The sequence below is a fragment of the Camellia sinensis genome, chromosome 7, assembly GCF_055761805.1.
Source record: "Camellia sinensis isolate YWXY chromosome 7, ASM5576180v1, whole genome shotgun sequence".
Taxonomy (NCBI): Eukaryota; Viridiplantae; Streptophyta; class Magnoliopsida; order Ericales; family Theaceae; genus Camellia; species Camellia sinensis.
In genome coordinates this window covers 187,518,869-187,537,877 of record NC_138967.1, presented here as the reverse complement: position 1 = coordinate 187,537,877, position 19,009 = coordinate 187,518,869, and the positions used below count along the sequence as shown (strand labels likewise).

Genomic DNA, 19,009 nt, shown 5'->3' with positions numbered 1-19,009 from the left:
CAACGTAATTAAACCTTTGCTCATCTCAGAGACTAATCCCTCCGCATTTTCCTTGTCTACTCCCATTTCTAATAGATATTGTTTGATAACTCATGTCTAGGCAAATCAAACTTTCAAAGGCGCCTGCAAGAAAGACACCAATTAATAAGTACATATGGCTCTTCTAAAATTGTTTCTTGCTTGCAAAAGCAAAAGTAAAAAAAAAATAAACATGGAAACAGTTTCCATACAAAGATCCCAATGTGTACCCATCTCCTTCTAGATTGCAGCAACTCCTGATCAATGCATGAATTTGTTTATCCCAAAGACAATATGGCATGTTTTGCGTTGTTATGTCACAATCGTTTAGTAAAGACTAAAGATTAGAGATTAGAGATTATAAAATTAGATTAGAGTGTATGCCCTTCAAAAATAAAAACTCTGCTTGGCAAGTTGTGAAGTTGCACATCAATCATGGAAAATCAACGACAAAGTACACAGCTTTCCTAAAGAAGGAAAATGGGCAACGGCTCCGTCATTGTTGATGAAGATTGGGAGAGAGAGGGAGGAAGAGAGAAGATGAAGAGAGTAATACGGGGTTTGGGGTTCAATCACAAAATGGGCATATTATACTAATAGAATAATGTTGGAAAGTAACAAATTCTTTAATGGTGACAAATTTTGAAGGCATGATACCTCAATAAGATTAAGATTAATAAAAAAAAGTGTAGCACATTAACTGAATAAGAAAGGAAACCTGTAAAATCTGTGGATTTGTGTGCACCATAGAACGTAATGCTTGGAACTGAAAAGCAAACAATATAAAAAAAATGAATAAGAAATAAATTTAATTTCAATAGAAAATATGTATAAATCAAGATGGTCTAATTTGATTTCATCTCGTAGTAAGTACATGGTTGATGGTTGGGAAGATCTGATCTTATTAAAAACTTTACTGGGACAAAAAACTATTTAACTATAAGCAGATCCAGTTATTCAAATGCAAAGCTTTAAGATCAAACCAAACTCCTATAATTACAATCTTCTTAAAGCAAGGAATGACAGCAAATAATATAATAGGAACCAAACCTGTTGGTTGTTTCTTAGGAAATCTAGGGAGCCAACTCCACCAACACCAGAATGTGAAATTGTTTCCTGGAGATATTTCAGTTTAAAAAATATAAGAAACATATAAAAGGTAAAGATACACTTGAAACTCTCTATCTAATATCTAAACTAATGTTAGACCTGAGGAAACAAATTCAAGGGAGATGAATAAGGTGCTCCAGAGACAGGTGCAGCTGCTGCTGCGCCTGTTTCAGCCCTCTCAAAAGTTGCCTGATTCACGGGCATTGCAACTTCTGGAATACCCTGAAAAATAGAACAATATTACAGAATTTGGCAAATGTGGATGTCATATAAAAAAATTAAAAAAAGAAAAAGAAAAAAAAAAGAACATACGGAATATAAATAATCCACTGCTCACCAGGTTCATATGCATTCCTTTTTAGATTAAGATTAAGATCAATAACAAATTCATACCTTCGAATAATATTAATAAAATCCATTTTATTTTAAAACGAAACTCTATAAGAGGCCATCATAAATAATTTTTAAAATCTCAAAAAAATCTGTACTAAAAACCAAAAAACCATTATTCAACCACTATTTAGAACAGTTCTATCTCTAGCAACAAACCACTATTCAGCAAAGCAGTTCTATCTCCAGCAACAAACACCAACAAACCATTATTCAACAAACCACTACTCAACTGATTTGATAAAATAGTTCTATCTTATTTTATGTTCTATCTACAACATAAAATTTGAACAAAAATAAAAATTAGAAATAACAGAAATTAGAGAGATCAGAGAGACCTCCATGAGAGCCTCTGCAACGCCTCGCGTCGAATCGACGCCGCACGGTAACAATCGCTGAGTTTTAATTCAAGCTAATACGAAGGAATCTAACCAGAAACCACTGATTTGACGATTAGCAGAAGGGAGGCGGCGCAATCAACAATAGCAAAGGCAGATAGCGAAGGCAGAGAAGGAGCAAGGAGGCGTTGTGAGAAGCATGGGTGAAGAAGCTGAGGAGGTAGATGAAGGAAGCGAAGACGGAGGCGATGGTGGCGAGTTCGGAGATGATGATTATGATGATGATTTTCATTTTTAGGTCTCTTCTATGAGAATGTGAGAGAGAAGGTATAGAAAGGGCGTTAAAGACGTGTGTGGTACTGAAAGCGTGGGCAGACGTGGGAGAGGGAGAGAGAGAGAGAGCGCGAGCATGTTTGGGCGGGAATGAAAATCATCTCAGCCATGGATGTTTATTAGGATTTATCTGAGCCATCCAAATGTATCTCTGATACATTTTAGACATATTTTCAAAAACCTTTCTCCCATATTATATAGATATAAACTTACAATATAATTATATAAATTTTAACACAAAAAATTTAATAAAAGTATATAAACTTACAATATTTTATAAAAAATGCTTTGTATGAGTTCATATAAAAGAATTATCAATTTGGTTTGTAGAAATGTTTCACAAAGTTAATTTAAGAAGGAAATTTTCAAATGTCTAAGAGCATTATATACATTCTTCCAACTTTTCTCATGTTTCTTTATTAATTAGTTCATTATCGGATTTAATAAAATTAAATCAATTAAAAAAATTATCCAGTCAGGCAATAAGGGTCTGTAAATGCTGCATAAAAAGTACATAACACAATGGATTGATTAAATTGTTGTTCAACGTTGAATGATCCTTTAGAGGGAAGAAAAAAAAAGGGTTGAACGCAGATCAAAATAGCTGTGACTTGGCAAAATAAGGCTGATGACGACCAAATTATGAGCCGATGCAAGTAGGATTTGTAGTAACATATGTATGTAGAAGGCAAGAAAGCACATAGAAAGAACTCAGTGCCATAAATTCACATATTTTGAATATTTATTTCACAAATTTTGAATACCCAACTCACCTACTCCAAACTTTACCTGACTTAGAACCCACTCACAGTATTCTTTTATTCTGAATGTAACACTCTAATAAAAAACTATAGATCAAAAAAATGCACTCATAAAATGGAGTGTATGGTGTGAGCCATAACCAAAATAAATTTTTTGAGTTCTAACTGTTGATTAAACAACCTATCTTTACAATTAAAAAAGAAAAACACAAAATCTCTTGGTAAATATAGCCAGCCTATGACATTTGTTGAAAGTGAATGATTGATATTTCACGAAGTTAATTTAAGAAGGAAACTTTGAAATATCTAAGAGCATTATATACATTCTTCTAACTTTTCTCATGTTTCTTTATTAATTAGTTCAGGCAATAAGTGTTTGTAAATGCTGCATAAAAAGTACAGAACACAATGGATTGATTAAATTGTTGAGAACACATCACAGATTCACATAACTCACAGATTCACATAACACACACACAGCATCACATAACATCACAGATTCCTGGGCAAAGACACACACACACACAACATCTACTATTGTCAAATTTTAATTCCAAAACTGAATCTAAATTCATCAGGTCACAAACAGAGAGAGTAAACAAAGAGAATGAAATTCAAATAAAATGCCTTGAACTCAAATTCAAAAACAGACACAGGGAGAGAGATAAAGAGACAATGTAAAACAGAACCTTGAAGCCAAATTAAAAAACAGACACAGAGAGATAAAGGAAAAGGCATATATAAATACTTTGAACCCAAATTCAAAAACAGACACACAGAGAGAAGGGGAGAGACAGATTTAAATACCTTGAACTATGGGTCTTGAAGCCATTGGGGTTTGAATTTGGAAATTCAAAAACAGCGAATTAGGAAATTCAAAAACAGACACAGAAAATCAAGAAAATATGACCCCTTTAGAGTTGGGCAACTATACATATCATCACACATGATTAGAACAAATGACTAAGAAACAATAAGGAAATTACTTACACTTGAATTGAGAGAGAGAGGTACCAGAGAGAGAGGAAGAAAGGTACCAGAGAGCTCCCATGGGGGTTCGAAGCAGAGAGAGAAAGAGAAGACGGCGGCGTCAATATAGAATTCGAGGAAGTTGATGATGATGACGGTGGCTATGGTGGTGGAAACCCTAGCCTTCGGTGACCCAATCGAAGCACAGTTTCACGATTCACAATCAGAAACCCTACCTTGCAAGTGGGAGGGTTGCAACTTGAAGTCACGAAGAAAGAAGGGAGGAGAGGCAGAAATCGAGGCCAGCGTCGGGAGCGAGCGCAAAAGAGAAGGTAGGAAAGAAGAATAATAACAGAGAGGGAGAGAGAGATAGAGGGAATGGGGGAGGAGACGTGGGTAGGTGGGAGAGGGAGAGAGAGAGAGTGTTTGGGCAGGAAGAAAATTCATCTCAACCATTAGATATTGATTAGGATTGATCTAGACCATTCAATCAACTATATCTCACATACATTTTATATATTTTCAAAAACCATTCTATCTTATTATATAGATACTTAATAGTTATGTTCGAGTTTATATTTCTAATCCTGTGTAGATGGTCAAATAATTTGTTTCCCAATTTAGTACCCAAGTTTTTGCACTATAAGCCTGCTGTATTGGGAGTTATGTGTTTGTGTCTTTCTTTGTTCTGTTTGTTCCTCAAATCCTTTCTGTATAATCAGTTTGAAATCATTTTAATTCTAATTTCGCATTCCATGATTAGACCATTCAATCCAATGTTCTTTAAGTACTGGACTCAATATTTTTGCTACATTTTTATCTCACAATTGTATGTAACTTTTGCCATTATATATTCAATGAGTTGGAATTATTTTTATTATTATTATTTTTTTTTTTGGGGGGGGGGGTGTTGGTAAGTAATGCATTAGATTGTTATTGGAATGATTTGAATTCCAATGACTAAAGAGTGGTGGTTTTGTTCACTGATTAACTAAATCTTCTGCACATCTTGAATTCCAATGACTAGCGTAAGCCCGTGCCTAAAGGCACGGTGTAAATAATTTTAAAATTAAAATGCAGTTATAATTTATACGTATTATGTTGAAATTTATAACGTTCGTGTTATTTTTTGATAAAAATACTGAAAAAATATATTGAAATATTTTTCTTCTTAAAGAACTTATAACAATTTCAATATTATATTTTTTCAGTATCTTTATCAAAAAATGGCACAAACTTTATAAATTTCAACATAATACGTATAAATTATAACTACATTTTAATCTTAAAATTATTTACACCGTGCCTTTAGGCACGGGCATACGCTAGTATATATATATACTATTACATACAAGCAGTGAAGGACAGAAAAACAATCTTCTCTTCTCTTTCTTTCCTCCTCTTCAAACTCTAGCACTCTCTCCTTTGTCGCTGCTCCTCCTTCGTCATTGCCGCCCTCTTCTGCCACAAGATCCAGATTTGTAACTTCACCACCGTTGGCCAGATCTATTGGTCCGCGCTCTTCCTAATCCTCCTGTCAGCCAGATCTCCTTGTCTTTTAATAGATCTGAACCACATCGCACTACTGCTGACGATCTCGCTGCTGTGGTGCTTGGATTAGCGATGGTGGAAGTTTGAGATGCGACGACAGAAGCTATGAGGAGAGAGAGAGAGAGACGAGTGATGGTGATGAAGAACATACTCAAAATCCCACACAAATCCTGATTTTCCTAGGAAAGGGTCTAAGGCTAAAACAAATAGTGTGTGCATAAATTTTTATTTTTATTTTTATTTTTTATTTTTTTTCTCTCTTCGCATCTATATGGGAATATATTCAAGTGCATGTTCTTTATTCTGGTCAGTGTTCTTAGTATAATGTTGTTTGTGGCTTTATATTTTTTCAGAATGTAAAGGCTTATTTAAGAAGAGGCATAGCTCGAGAGATGCTTGGCTATTATAAAGAGGCGATTGAAGGTGTGATGTCCCGAGTCCTAAACTTGACCAGTATTGTGTAGTCAAGTGGTTTGTTTTACTTTCGGCATTTTCATTTTCGTATTTGGTTGTTGAGATTTCAATTCCGCTCTTATTTAACCTCTCTTAACGGTTTTGGGTTAGAATTTTGAGTATTGGGCATTGGAACTTGTTTCGAGTTGTGTAATCAAATTTTTGGCCTTGGCTAGCAAATCCGCTGCAGATTTGGTAACCGCTCAAGCAGAATCACTCAGGGATTTTTGGGAATTTTGGGCACAAAATTGCTCGTGCGAATTTGGTTAAAATTCTAAATTTTTCTCTTACTTAGACCGTTCATGAGAGGCATGTGAATTCGCTTATAAGGATTTAGATTTCCACTTGTACGGAATTTGAAATGCTCGTGCTGTTTTCGACGCGCCTATCTCGAATTTTGAGCTGTTTTTTTCAAATTTGATGCCAAAAACGTGTTTTACACACTTTTTTATATATATTCATCGTTTCTACTCAATTTCTCTACAAATCCACCCAAACTCAAATTTCTCTCTAAAATTTATCAAAAACTATTAAGATTTTGATAGGACTTTTTACACCAAATTGAAGAGGGCGATGAGAGTTACGTTTGCATCGATCAAATCAAGATTTCATCAACGCTAGATTTTAGGGTTCTCTTCTTCCTCTCCCAAGCTTCAGATAGAGACATTCTTAAAGTTATCTATATATATATATATATATATTTGCAAGTCTATACTTGTTTGGAACCTTTCTTTCATATTTTGAACTATGATTTTGGGTTTATGAGCTTTAGATGATTTGAACGTGGATTTTCTCTATATTTCCCAAACTTTTGAAAGTATGAGCTATGTTGTTAAGTACGAGTGTTGTTTTTGAAAAATCCTTTCAAAAATGGAAAAAATCTAGGGTATGTTTGGTTTGAGTTTGGAAGATGAGTTTTAAAGATAAAAAGTACGAAAAGTTGTTTGGTTTAGTTTTTTTCAAAATTTTAGAAAATTATTTTGAGAGAGAGTTTTGGAAAAAGTGATTGATTTGATGTGTATGAGAGAGAGATTTGTTTGAAAAATTTGTAAACCAAACAAGTTTTGGGAAATTTTTTTGAGAAAATTTGTTTGGTTTGATTACTTTTGAAAACTTATTTATAGAGAATTTTTCTCAAAAATTTTTGGGAAACACAAACCAAACAAGGCCTTAATTTTTGGTGGAAACTGCGACAACCCTCACCTCTGATTAGTGCTAATCTGTGAATCTGTGATTAAGCATGATAAGAAATTAATTAAGTTGAAATCCTTAAATTGTTGTGTGAGTGTGTTGATTTGAATGCATTTCTATCTGTTTGTTACTGAATAATCTGTTCGTGTCTTAATTTCGAACTGCGAATTGAGAGCCTTATCGGCGCCCAATTCAGAAATTGATTAGTGTTATGTGCTAATTAGAATTTATGTGATTTTATGGTAGGTTTAATCAAAATTCAATTTGAAATGATTAAATTAGAATAAATAATGTTAAATTGCATTTACTTGAGTTTATTACATAATTGCCATTAGTGGACATGTTCTAGGCCATTAGTTAGATTTCATGTTTGGCATCATTTCTTCATCCATCTCCTAGACCAAAAACGTGTGTGAGAGAGAGACTTGAGGGAGAATTGATTCAACAAGAGTTGGCTTGGCATTTAGAAGAAATTGAAAGAGATTTGGGAAATTAGACTTCCATACTTGGAATTCAAGACTTAAGGTAGAAAATTCACCCTCTTAATTATGAATTTGAGTTGTTACATGCATTATTCATGAAATTTTCATTGAAATTAGGTTCAATTGGTGATTAAAGTCAATAATTAGCTTAAAGTGTTGATTTGAGAGTGAATTCATGCATGCATGTTCATATCATTGAATTTTGAGGCTGCTTTCCATGAAATCCTCACATGCATGTTCATATTTTAGTTGTGGTCCATGAATTCACCATGTTCTTAAGCTCAATCTTGCATTTGGTCATGTTTGGGGGCATTAGAGTTCATGAGAACTCATGCATGTTATGTTCTTGCATTGTTCTTCAAGTGCTTTTGAAATTGGTGCTCAATTGGCTTACCTTTGGGCTTTGATTTTGTAAAATGATCTTCAAAACATATTGTATTATGGGTTTCCAAGTGTTTTCCAGAAAATTGGCCCAAAAAAATTAAGTTTTGATGTGTTTAATGCTTGGGTTGAGTTTAGGGAGCAAATCTGAAAAACCCAAAATTTGGTTTCCATGCTCGAGCGAAGGATTCTACGCTCGAGCGAGCACTTTTGTTTTCAGACTCTCGCTCGAGCGACGGAATGCTGGTTTGAGCGTAGATTGCAAGCTTTCAGGTTTTGTGGACGCAGACGCAGACGCACGTTCGAGCGACGAGACCTACGCTCGAGCGAAGAACTGGGTCTCACGCTCGAGCGAGCATCGAGCGGAGAATTTCAGCAACCAGTACTTTTGACATTTTTGCAGACTGCTAGAGCGAAGGAATTTACGCTCAAGCGACCCCTCTGTTTTGGTAAGCTCGCTCGAGCAAAAAAAGCCACACTCGAGCGAGACCCTTGTTTTCAGCAAATTTTGAAAAGTGTTTTAAAGTACAATTTTCCATCTTCATTCCATCCTAGGCATTCCTAAGTCATGTTTAAGGCATCTTAATGAGGATAATGTTATAGAACCACACCAAGTCAAGATAGGGGCTAAGTTATTAATTCCGAATGTGTAATTTAGTGTGTGTTCATTCTGTAACTGTGGAGGGTTGGCACCCGAGGACGCTGATTAGCTTGCCTGTAGCTCAAAAATCTGTGAGTAACAATGTTGTAAAGATATGTTCAGTTATAATTATCTTCTGAACGATTGACCGTGCTACTTTCTGAAACGACATGGTTTACTAAATGAATGTCTGTCCTATTTGTAAACTGTACTCGTGGCATCCATAGCAGCCTACTGTTACTGTTACTGTTACAGAGATCTCTGTCAGTTCCAATGCTTGGAACTACTACTGTTTACTGTTCTAATAGCCATCGACTGACTGTTCGGCCTGTTAAGACCTACTATTTACTGTACTGTTTTGCTATGGGATGTACCACGTATGATTGCTATGATTTCTAATTAACTGATATGTCATGAACTATGAGCCATTGATTGAATAACTGATCTACTGATGCAAATGACTGTTTTAATTACCGAAGGGACATTCATTTTTAACCTCTTTACACAGTTGTTATTCACTGGGCTTTAGCTCACTGGTTATATTTATATGTAGGTGTTTAGGCACCGGATCGGAGGTAAGAGCGTCAAGTTAAGCTCATGTTTTGCCAAGTCAACCCTTGTGCCTCACTTCGAGGTTCCGAATCCATTCAAGCTAAGGCTGCTTTGGGGTGTTCCAGATTCACCCTTCTGTCTCCGTTTTGTAATGAATGTTTAAAACTTTTTGATTGTACATTTATGGTAAAGGGACTAGGGCCCTAACCTGTATGCTAAGTGTTTCTGATATGTGCATATATATATGGTTGGATGTGGTTGTCCATAAAAGTCTTTTTCCATTCAGATTTTCACAGCTCATTGGACATATTTTATTTACTGTTTGGCTTTCGCCAACCCCTTACTCTGTACTATTGTTAATACTGTTAAGCAAGCCTTTTGTAATCACAGGTTACTGGCCGGTTTCGATGCTAAACCCTTAGGGGCGAGTTTGGGTCGTGACAGAAACCCTAGAAATTTGGAAATTTTGGGAAAAATGTTGAGTTATTATGAAATTCGTGCTTGATAAATTATTATGGTGAATGATTGATGGACGGATTTCTATAATTATATCTAATGAGGGATTCCATGAAAAAAATTAGAAATGTTTGATTTTGAAGCTTAATGAATTACTTATTGTTGGTTTGTCTTGAAAAACCAAGTTTGAAAATGATAATTAACATATGGAGAATGCATGTTCTACGGTATTGTTATTTATCTCTCGGATGATATATTTTGTGAAATTACATTGAGAAGAGATGTGGAAATTTTGATCACAATGGAAGATTGTGTGATGGAATTAGAAATTGAACTATTATAATGCATTATTTCATGTTGTATTGCCATTCTATTTCATCTTCGTTATTATTGATTTTGAATTTGCATTTGAAAATTTTTACTTTGAGAAAAGAATTGTTTTAGGGTAAATACTTTTGGTAAGTCAGGATATGGGGTGCAGTTTGGTATTGGTTAAGTTGGCCTGAGTGTCTATAGTGAAAGATCGAAAACACTTGCGGAGGAGGTACCACGTGCTTTCTACTTAGAAACCGGTAAAGTGGCAATTGGTAGTGCTTAATACGCTTACTTGCAAACACCAACCTAAGAATTACCTGAGTCGTATTTACCATCCCTTAAATTATAATGAAGTTATTGAATGGTTGTGTATTCAAATTTGCATTGTGCACAAGATTTCTAAAAGATAAAAAAATATATTTTTAGTATGACATGACATATGCATTCAACTCAGGAGACTGTATAAAATGTATATACTTTGTTAAGATCTTTCTACTAGGCTTTATGCTCACCCTAGTGGATTTTGTGCAAGAAAAGATGTGATTCCGCCAAGTTAAAGGCACGGAGTGTATTTTGAGGGCACATGATTATTGTCTTTTGTTGTTATTTTGACAAACTGATGACTTTACATGTATGGGTTTTGATAACCATTTTGTGTTATCGGGCATAAACCTCGGAACTTGTAGCCCATGAGGGTATTAAATTGTACTCAACTTGTTGTGCCACATGTTATAGATTCATATTCTAAGAAATGTTGAATGCATAATTGTATGTGGAATACTTTTCTTAATCTCTAGAATATAATGAATACAAATGTTGGATTTTATGATGATGTTAATGATGAGGCATTATATCTCATATACATTTATGAAATAGAAGGTATTAAGTTGGGAACAAGATCATGTTGTTGGAGTATGTTTGAGTTTTCTTATGTTAATTATTTGGGGGCATTACAAAAGGTTAGCCTATTTTTTCTAAATTTGACCTTATTTATTTTGGTCTCATCATCTGTATGTCACATCTTCGCCATATGGAGTTGAAGAAAAAAAAAAGCTATGTTGTTTTTTACTTCAACACTTGAAATGAATATGTAAGTTATATATACATATTTTTGAACTCATGCAGGTTATAGTTTGAGTTGACAAAAAATTGACACTTGGTTGAAATTTTTTATTCAAATATATATGTTTATGGCATGTTCACACAATATATTTCAAGTTTTGATCTAAATGTTGATAACAATCTTTTTTTTCTTTTTTCTTTTTCTCTTTTTGGATTTACTCAGGGCAGTGAAGAATATACCCTCTCTCTCTCTCTCTCTCTCTCTCTCTCTCTCTTAAGAAGGGACTTGATCTGTCTAAATCATGACTTTATATGTTTGAAATTTTGGAGTAATTGGAGTATTGAAATGTATTTTGATTGTTTTACAGAGCTGATAGTGAAGTTTGGAGAGTTGTGTGATCATCATGACTTTATATGTTTGAAATTTTGGAGTAATTGGAGTATTGAAATGTATTTTGATTGTTTTACAGAGCTGATAGTGAAGTTTGGAGAGTTGTGTGATCATCTATGACTTTATTGTTGTTGTGGTAGATCTGGATCTACGGAAAGGTCACTGGTCTGAGATGAACAGATCTTTATTTTTTTTAGTTGATTATTATTGTTGTTGTTGTTGTTGTGGATATTGTTGTTGTTGTTGTTGCTGCTGTTGTTTTTTTGTTATTGAATTTAAATTTTATTTGTATGGATAATAGCAAGAGAAAGAGAATTTGAATAGATAGATTTGCAATAGTAGTAGTAGTAGTAGTTGTTGTTGTTGTTGTTGCTGTTGTTGCTGTTGTTTTTTTGTTATTGAATTTAAATTTTATTTGTATGGATAATAGCAAGAGAAAGAGAATTTGAATAGATAGATTTGCAACAGATACATTTTTTAATAGATAGACTTTTTGAAAATGTTATTTGAACAGATCATTCCCTTTCAACATATAAAATTCAACAAATACTCAAATTTGGTCAGATATTTGAGCAGATAAGAGGGAAAAATTACATAAAAAGTCAAAAAATTTGAACAAATAATAAATAGAATTTAGGGAAAAAAATTATGGATAAAAAAAATTTGAATAGACAAATATATTTTAGGAAAAAAATTGAACAGATAGATATAATTTAGGAGAAAAAGTTGAATAGATAGAAAAAAAATTTGAACAGATAGATATAAATTTAAACAAATAGAAAAAAAAATTTGAACAAATAAAAAAAGATTAGACATATATATATATAAATTTTAATAGATAGTCAACAAATAGTCAAATATATAAAATAAAATAAAAAAACAAAAGTCAATGGTAAAATTGAAAACAAATGCTATCTAGGACTTCTCACCAAATTATTTCACAAGACGTAGATCTATCATCAACAAAAAATATCTCTTAGATCTAATGTCTTATACTGTCCTTAGATTGGATTTATCACCAATTAACCCCCAAAAAAAAAAGTTCAGTATTATATAATTAAAAAAAAAAACTTTAATGTAATTATATCCAACTCGTTGATCTTTATGTATTTTTTTTCTTCAAATTTTAGTATTATTTTTAAAACTAAGGGAGATGAATATGCATAAATTTACAATATTTTTATTTTATCATTGTATTCAAACTAATAATCTATCCAAGTGTCAGGAAAGTATCCACCAAAGTGAAATGTTGTGTCGCTCTCGCACACAATACCTTTATTTATGTGTAAGTTTTAATAAATAGACTTATTGTTTAATAAGTCTTATGAAAAAAAATTATCATAAAAAATATCATTAATTATAAATTTTAAAGACAATTTATAAAAATTGTGACAAAAAAAAAAATCACTAATTGTCAATTTTTAACAACATATATAAAAAATTATCACAAAAAAATTATTTTTAACAACAATTTTATCAAGACTTATTTTCAATAAGACTTGATGAAATTAAGTCCTACTATTAAGACCTTTTAATAATTTATTTTATTTTTTTTAGAAGTGTCCTTGGCCTAGTCCCATTGACACCTTACTATTTACGACAGTTTTACAAACAATAACTACCACAAAAGAAGAAATAGACAAAATAAATGAACAAAATAAAAAACCAAATCATTAAATTCTAAACGTTACATTCCTCACCACATATAAAAAATATACAACACAAACACAAAAGAAAAACAAGCTTGATAAGAATTTGTAGTAATTTAATAGAGCATTGTGTTTTATCAACTAGTTTCGATTTTGCAGAGATTTGCTTGCTTGTGAGGCAAGAGCTATTGATTTTGCTCTTGTACTCATCATCACCCACTCCCTCTCTGCACGCCGTTGATGTTGTCTTGCATTCTTTGCACGTTTTGGTGCTAGCCGTGTATCTCTCTCCACAAACGCAAGCCTAAACTTTTCTGCAATTGGCAAGTCCGTGGCACTTGTAACAGATGTAGAAGAAGCCCTAGTTGAATACCCAGAAACCGCCCATGTTTTAGGATCCACGTCTTTCACAATAGGATCATCCAATGCTATGTTTGGTAGTGCTTCTCTGGGAACTTCAACACCTCTGTAACCAAAAGGTGATGGTTTGGGATTTACTATAATCCGCGGACATTCTGTGGATAAGCTCTCCAATGAATCCTTGTCAACCTTTGGCTGCAAAAAGAGAGAAGAAGGTTAGAATGGAAAACACAAAATGAATAGAAGAATAAGTAAATTAACATACATGAGTGATTACGAAGAGTTGGACTCATAACCTCACACAACCAGACAGGCACATGCATCTAGTAAAAATAGAAATCCATACCCATAGAAGCCAGCGTAATGATGGGGCACCATGAGCAATCTCCATGGTATCAAGTTCCTCCCAAGACTCTCCTTCCACATCCTCCAGTCTAGGTTTCAAGATACCCAAGCATCTGCGTGCAGTATCGTCACTCCTCGGGCACCCTCTGCAATAGTAACTTTGGTTCATAGCCTGTTATGAGGTTTACACCCCTTGTTAAAACATGACATCCTGAGTCATTCCCCTCGTGTGGGATGTCAATAAAAGGTAAAAAAGTAAATTAACCAAATGGGACTAGCCCAGTTGTCCAAAGGTTTGACTTCCCCCTCCATATGCATGAGGCTATGACATTCAATGTACCCACAAAAAAAAATAGTAAATTGAAAGTACCATGTTTTAGATTGGGTATAGACAATTGCTTTGCAAGAAGCAGATTAATGAAGTTTGGTAAGAAGTATGGATATATTTTCAGAGATGCCAAATAAAGTCACTGAATATGTAGCAATTGCTTAGAGTTCATGCTGCATTAAGAAGCTCAATAGACCTTTTAGTTTCCATTCACTAGTGAAACTGCATTGCTTTCTAAATTCATGTTGAAAAGGTTCAATCAAATAAAACACCAAACCAATTTCCTTTTCATTTTGCTACTTTGGTTTTGAAAGTATCTACTTATTTCCCTCCATGTCACTGAGAGACCAACTTCTCCTTGAAAACACCAAATTTGGGTATGGAACTAGTGATCAAAATCATAGAGCCCATGTAGTTAATAGCATGTTACACAGTCTTGGGTAGAACTCAACCCCAAAAGCTAGCTATTGAGGTGAGGGTGTTGCCTTCACGCTTATATGCTTAACATTACTTTAACACTCGGGCAATGTGAGACTTCGCTTCACAATATTCACTTAGAATTTACCTAAACAAATGAGACTCTTTCGATGATAAGCGTATTAAGTTATGTCGTCAATTTGTCAAAGAATTAGTTTTTTGCAACCCAATGAAGTTCACGCATGCTCTAAATACCTGACAAAGTTTATGCTGGCTTCAGCCAAATTTTAGACCTTGTCCCGCACATGTTGGCATTGCTAAGCTGCTGATGCAGATACCTAAAAGAATGACGGGTACTGGAATAAATAGAGAAGGAAGGGTTTATACAGGTGAAAAGGAGGGATTTGCCTTTCTCACCTCATTGATCATCTAAACAAATGATGAAACACCTCATTCTCTCAATTTCTTTTCTTTTCTCACCAAATCCCTCAATTCAAACAGAGTGTTAAGGTTGACATGTACCTACCACAGAGCCAACAAAGTGGTTTGATGTAACTTCCTGAAAGTCTAGCCCTTTATTTTATTTGATGAAAATATGAATTGCATACAAGCAAACATTATAGCACAATAATTTGCACGTAATTCCTATGCTTTATAGCTTTAACAATCTCAAAATAACTATTTTACTTGGAATTTTTTTTTAAAAAAAGAAGTTAAAACAAATATTTAGTTAAAGAAAGAGGTTGTACCCGCATCTTAATATCTCCAATGAACGACAGTGCTGCACGAGTTCAGAAACACCACGTGATGTGATTTTGCTGCACCGGCTGCATGACAATTGTCTCAATAAGTTTGAACATTTCCAGAACTAAATCAAAAATAGCATCAATTACACTTTTGGAAGCTTCACAATGCAACAGAAGTTTGTGACGTTGGTTTCAAAAGCAATGAACCTATGATCCTGGTCACAGCATCATTCTAGGATCAGGATTCCACATCAACTAGCAGATTTTTTACTATTTTTATCTCAAATTTTTCAAATTAATTTTCTCATGAATTGAAGTTTTTTGAGCAGTAGAAGTTTATAGATCATCAGTATGTCTAAGGTATTAGTCACTGTGTCTGCTTGCCAGTCATGAGCCCTACTCCAATGGCATTTTCCATAATTCTGATGCTCCAATAGATTATTTGACTGATTTCACAGTTATATGGTAGTGAATCAAATCTGATGGACCAGCCAAGTAACAGATCTTTCATCTGACATGTCCAATCTCATGGCATAGAGCCTTATTCTACAATCTACACTACTTAACTGACAATGTTAGTTTAGAATTCAAAGTTTATACCTTATGTCCACAGCTCGAATAAATTTGCACATATCTGCAACTTTTGACAAGCCAAAATCAGAAACATCTGAACCAGATAAATCAAGGATTTCCCATGAGCTCTCAGCCAATGATATGATGACAGCATCATTCAATAACTTTCTTCTTCTTGCAATTGCTGCCATTGCCAGCTGTAGTTCATAACATACAATTTTAAACATCACAATAATACGACATAAATTATCTTAAACAAATTTTATGGAAAATTAGAACTTGCATTCACTAAAGAGCATCAAGATAGCACTAAAAATTGCTCACAATTTGCCTCAATTTCATCCTTTTTCCATATGATTGTTAAACAAATTTCCTACACTTATTTTGTTACATTCTTTCTTTTTGATGTTTGTAATTAGTGACAATTAAGTCTATTTATTTTCCTCTTTTACCAGTTATTTAGCACTAGCTAACCCAGATTGAACCATCCGCACAGAATAACAAATAAATCCATGCTTGTTGATACCACTTTCACTGTAATTGAAACTTAAAATAATTCAAGGCATAATAGTACTATAAAGAATGACCACGGGAATGAGCAGCTTAACCTTAATATCAGCAGGAAAGTTAGCAGCAATCTCTCCCAAGTCCTCAATAATATCCTCAAAATGCTTCCCAACAACTCCGAGACATAAGCTGACCAAACTTGGATGCTTTGACTTCTCAAGTGGTAATACTGTAACCAAAAACACCTCAACAAGTTTACACAAACATATACTAGTAACAGCACCTTCTAGATTATACTACAATTAGGTCTGCTTTAAACAATGCAATACATGCAAGTTTGTAATCTGTATGTAGCCATATATTCAAATTTTTAGCAGAGAGAAGTTGGTTTTTCATTAATAACAATTAGGGTATTGTGTTTTTGTTTTTGTTTTCAAAAACAAAACAATGAAAAGGGGGTGTTTGTTACAACATAAAGAAAGGTGATTACAGCTTATTTTAATTTGGAAATATGTAGTAGACTGTTTGGTGCAGCTTGAGCTTATAACTTATTAGGCAAAAAAAATAGCTCAAATAAACGTGTTAAGCAAAAATAGCTTAAATAAACTGAAATTTTTTTATTATCTAGGTGCCGTTTGGTAACACTTACGTTTTCAGTTTTCTGTTTATATTTACAAAAATTTTAAAAACTCAAATAAAAACTTGTTTGGTAAAATTTTTGATTTATAAATTAGTGGTCTCAGTTTATAAATTTGGCTAAAAAATGAAAACACAAAAAATGTGTTTCCGTTTTGAATTTTCAGTTTTTTTTTTTTTTTACCACCCAACACTAACCACCACCCGCCACCATTTTCCACCATCGTCTTCCGCCGCCACCACCACTCACCACCCACCCTCCATCACCACCCACCAGCTACCCACCAGCCACCACCCACTCGCCACCACCAGCCATTCCTCGCCGCCACCACCATCACCACCACCCACTTGCCATCCACCGCCCGCCACCACCACTCGCCACCTACTTGCCATTACCACTCACCACATACTTACCACCACCACCCGCCACCCACTCACCCGCCACCACCACCCACCACCACTACCATCACCCACCACCCACCTGCAACCACCACCCACTCGCTACCAGCTACCACCTACCACCCGCCACCGTCACCTACCCACCACCACCACCACCCGCCATCCGCCACCCACCTACCACCACCACCCACCACTCGCCACCACCACCACCCACCACCCGCCACCGTCACCCACCCACCCGCCATCACCACCCACCTGCCACCACCACCCACCACCCGCCGCCGCCACCACCACCACCCACTCTCTACCGTCACCCACCCACCCATCACCACCACCACCACCCGCCATCTATTTGCCATCACCACCCACCAACCACCATCCGCCACCCACCTGCCACCACCACCCGCCACCACTACTACCACCCACTTGCTACCACCCGCCACCGTCACCCACCCACCCGCCACCACCCACTGTTGCCACTTTCCACCACCGTCTTCCGCCGCCACTTACCACCACTTGCCATTTCTTACTCTTTTTATATTTTAAAATTTTTTTAAACATTTTGTCAATTACCAAACGCGTTTGTTGTTTATGTTTTTTTAAAAATAAATAAAAACTAGTTTATAAAGTTTTTGTAAATATAAACTAAAAACGTAAACGTTACCAAACACACTTTCTGATTATCAGCTTTTACATACCTTCCAATAATCTACACCAAACAGGGCCGAAAACATGAATCCACCATTTTTACATAGTTTCATTTTTGTGCGAAAACAAAATTTGAAAACTCAGAAGAAAAAAAAAAAAAACATTTTGGTATTTTCCAAAAAGTGAATTGTTTCAGAAAACAGTTTTTGTACCCATGTCACTAAACTAATTTTGTGTTTGTGTTTCCAAACATTTTAGAGATAGCTGAGATGTTTTGACTTCTCAAGTGGTAATATTGTAACGAAAAAACACCTTTCGATATAATTAGGTCTAACTTTGTCAATGCAATATCTGCAAGTTCATAATCTGTATAATTCAATATTTGATTTGGGAATGAACACCAATGCATATACAAACATGTGTATACATATATGGTATAATATATTGATATATAAAAACAACAATATAGTGAAATTAGATTGAAAGCATAGATTGAGAGAGAGAGAGAGAGAGAGAGAGAGAGATACTGGAGGAATGGAAGGTGGAGGTGATATAATCGGTGTATTTGGGGTTGTTGGAATTGAGATTCAAATCGAGGTTCTGAAACGATCTTGTAATGGCTCCAGCGGCTTTGCCTTTTTCCATCAACGAGAGAGAGAGAGAGAGAGAGACGAAGACGAACTCCAAACCCTTTCTAAATTCTACGGGAGACGGTGCGCTTATGCTTTGGTTATTGGGCAAACTTCACTTTCCGTGATTTGAGTTATATACATCACATGATTTTTTTGGGTAAATTACCCTGTCATCCTAATCGACAATGCTACGTAGTTTAAATTTTGTGGTTTAAAAGTGGCTCAAATGGTCAAAACGACGTCGTTTTGAGTACAGAACAACATAAAAATGGCCAAAACGACGTCGTTTTGGCCATTTGAGCCACTTTTGAGCCACAAAATTTGAGCTACGAGACATTTTCCCATCCTAATTATGTTTATTACAGTTTCTCTTTAT

At 34.8% G+C, this 19,009-nt stretch overlaps 1 protein-coding gene and 3 long non-coding RNA genes across 4 annotated transcripts; 1 reads left to right on the top strand and 3 right to left on the bottom strand.

The window, feature by feature from the left end:
• Positions 1–735: 735 nt before the first annotated feature.
• On the bottom strand, positions 736–1,485 carry LOC145795525 (uncharacterized). The gene is made up of 4 exons (XR_014336589.1): positions 1,441–1,485; positions 1,228–1,350; positions 1,069–1,134; positions 736–784 (listed from the first exon to the last, which is right to left on the bottom strand). It is a non-coding gene; the product is annotated as an uncharacterized LOC145795525 (long non-coding RNA).
• Positions 1,486–5,278: 3,793 nt separating this feature from the next.
• On the top strand, positions 5,279–9,439 carry LOC145795524 (uncharacterized). The gene is made up of 3 exons (XR_014336588.1): positions 5,279–5,679; positions 5,824–5,893; positions 9,171–9,439. It is a non-coding gene; the product is annotated as an uncharacterized LOC145795524 (long non-coding RNA).
• A 3,603-nt stretch (positions 9,440–13,042) lies between these two features.
• LOC114260939 (RNI-like superfamily protein) lies at positions 13,043–18,805 on the bottom strand. Its single transcript, XM_082880183.1, has 6 exons — positions 18,529–18,805; positions 16,420–16,547; positions 15,839–16,008; positions 15,242–15,319; positions 13,749–13,893; positions 13,043–13,597 (listed from the first exon to the last, which is right to left on the bottom strand). Exons 1-6 carry the CDS (start codon positions 18,644–18,646, stop codon positions 13,184–13,186), a joined length of 1,053 nt encoding a protein of 350 aa, XP_082736309.1. The 5' UTR covers positions 18,647–18,805; the 3' UTR covers positions 13,043–13,183.
• Positions 13,916–15,035, bottom strand: LOC145795523 (uncharacterized). Its single transcript, XR_014336587.1, has 3 exons — positions 14,910–15,035; positions 14,748–14,830; positions 13,916–13,939 (listed from the first exon to the last, which is right to left on the bottom strand). It is a non-coding gene; the product is annotated as an uncharacterized LOC145795523 (long non-coding RNA).
• Positions 18,806–19,009: the final 204 nt, after the last annotated feature.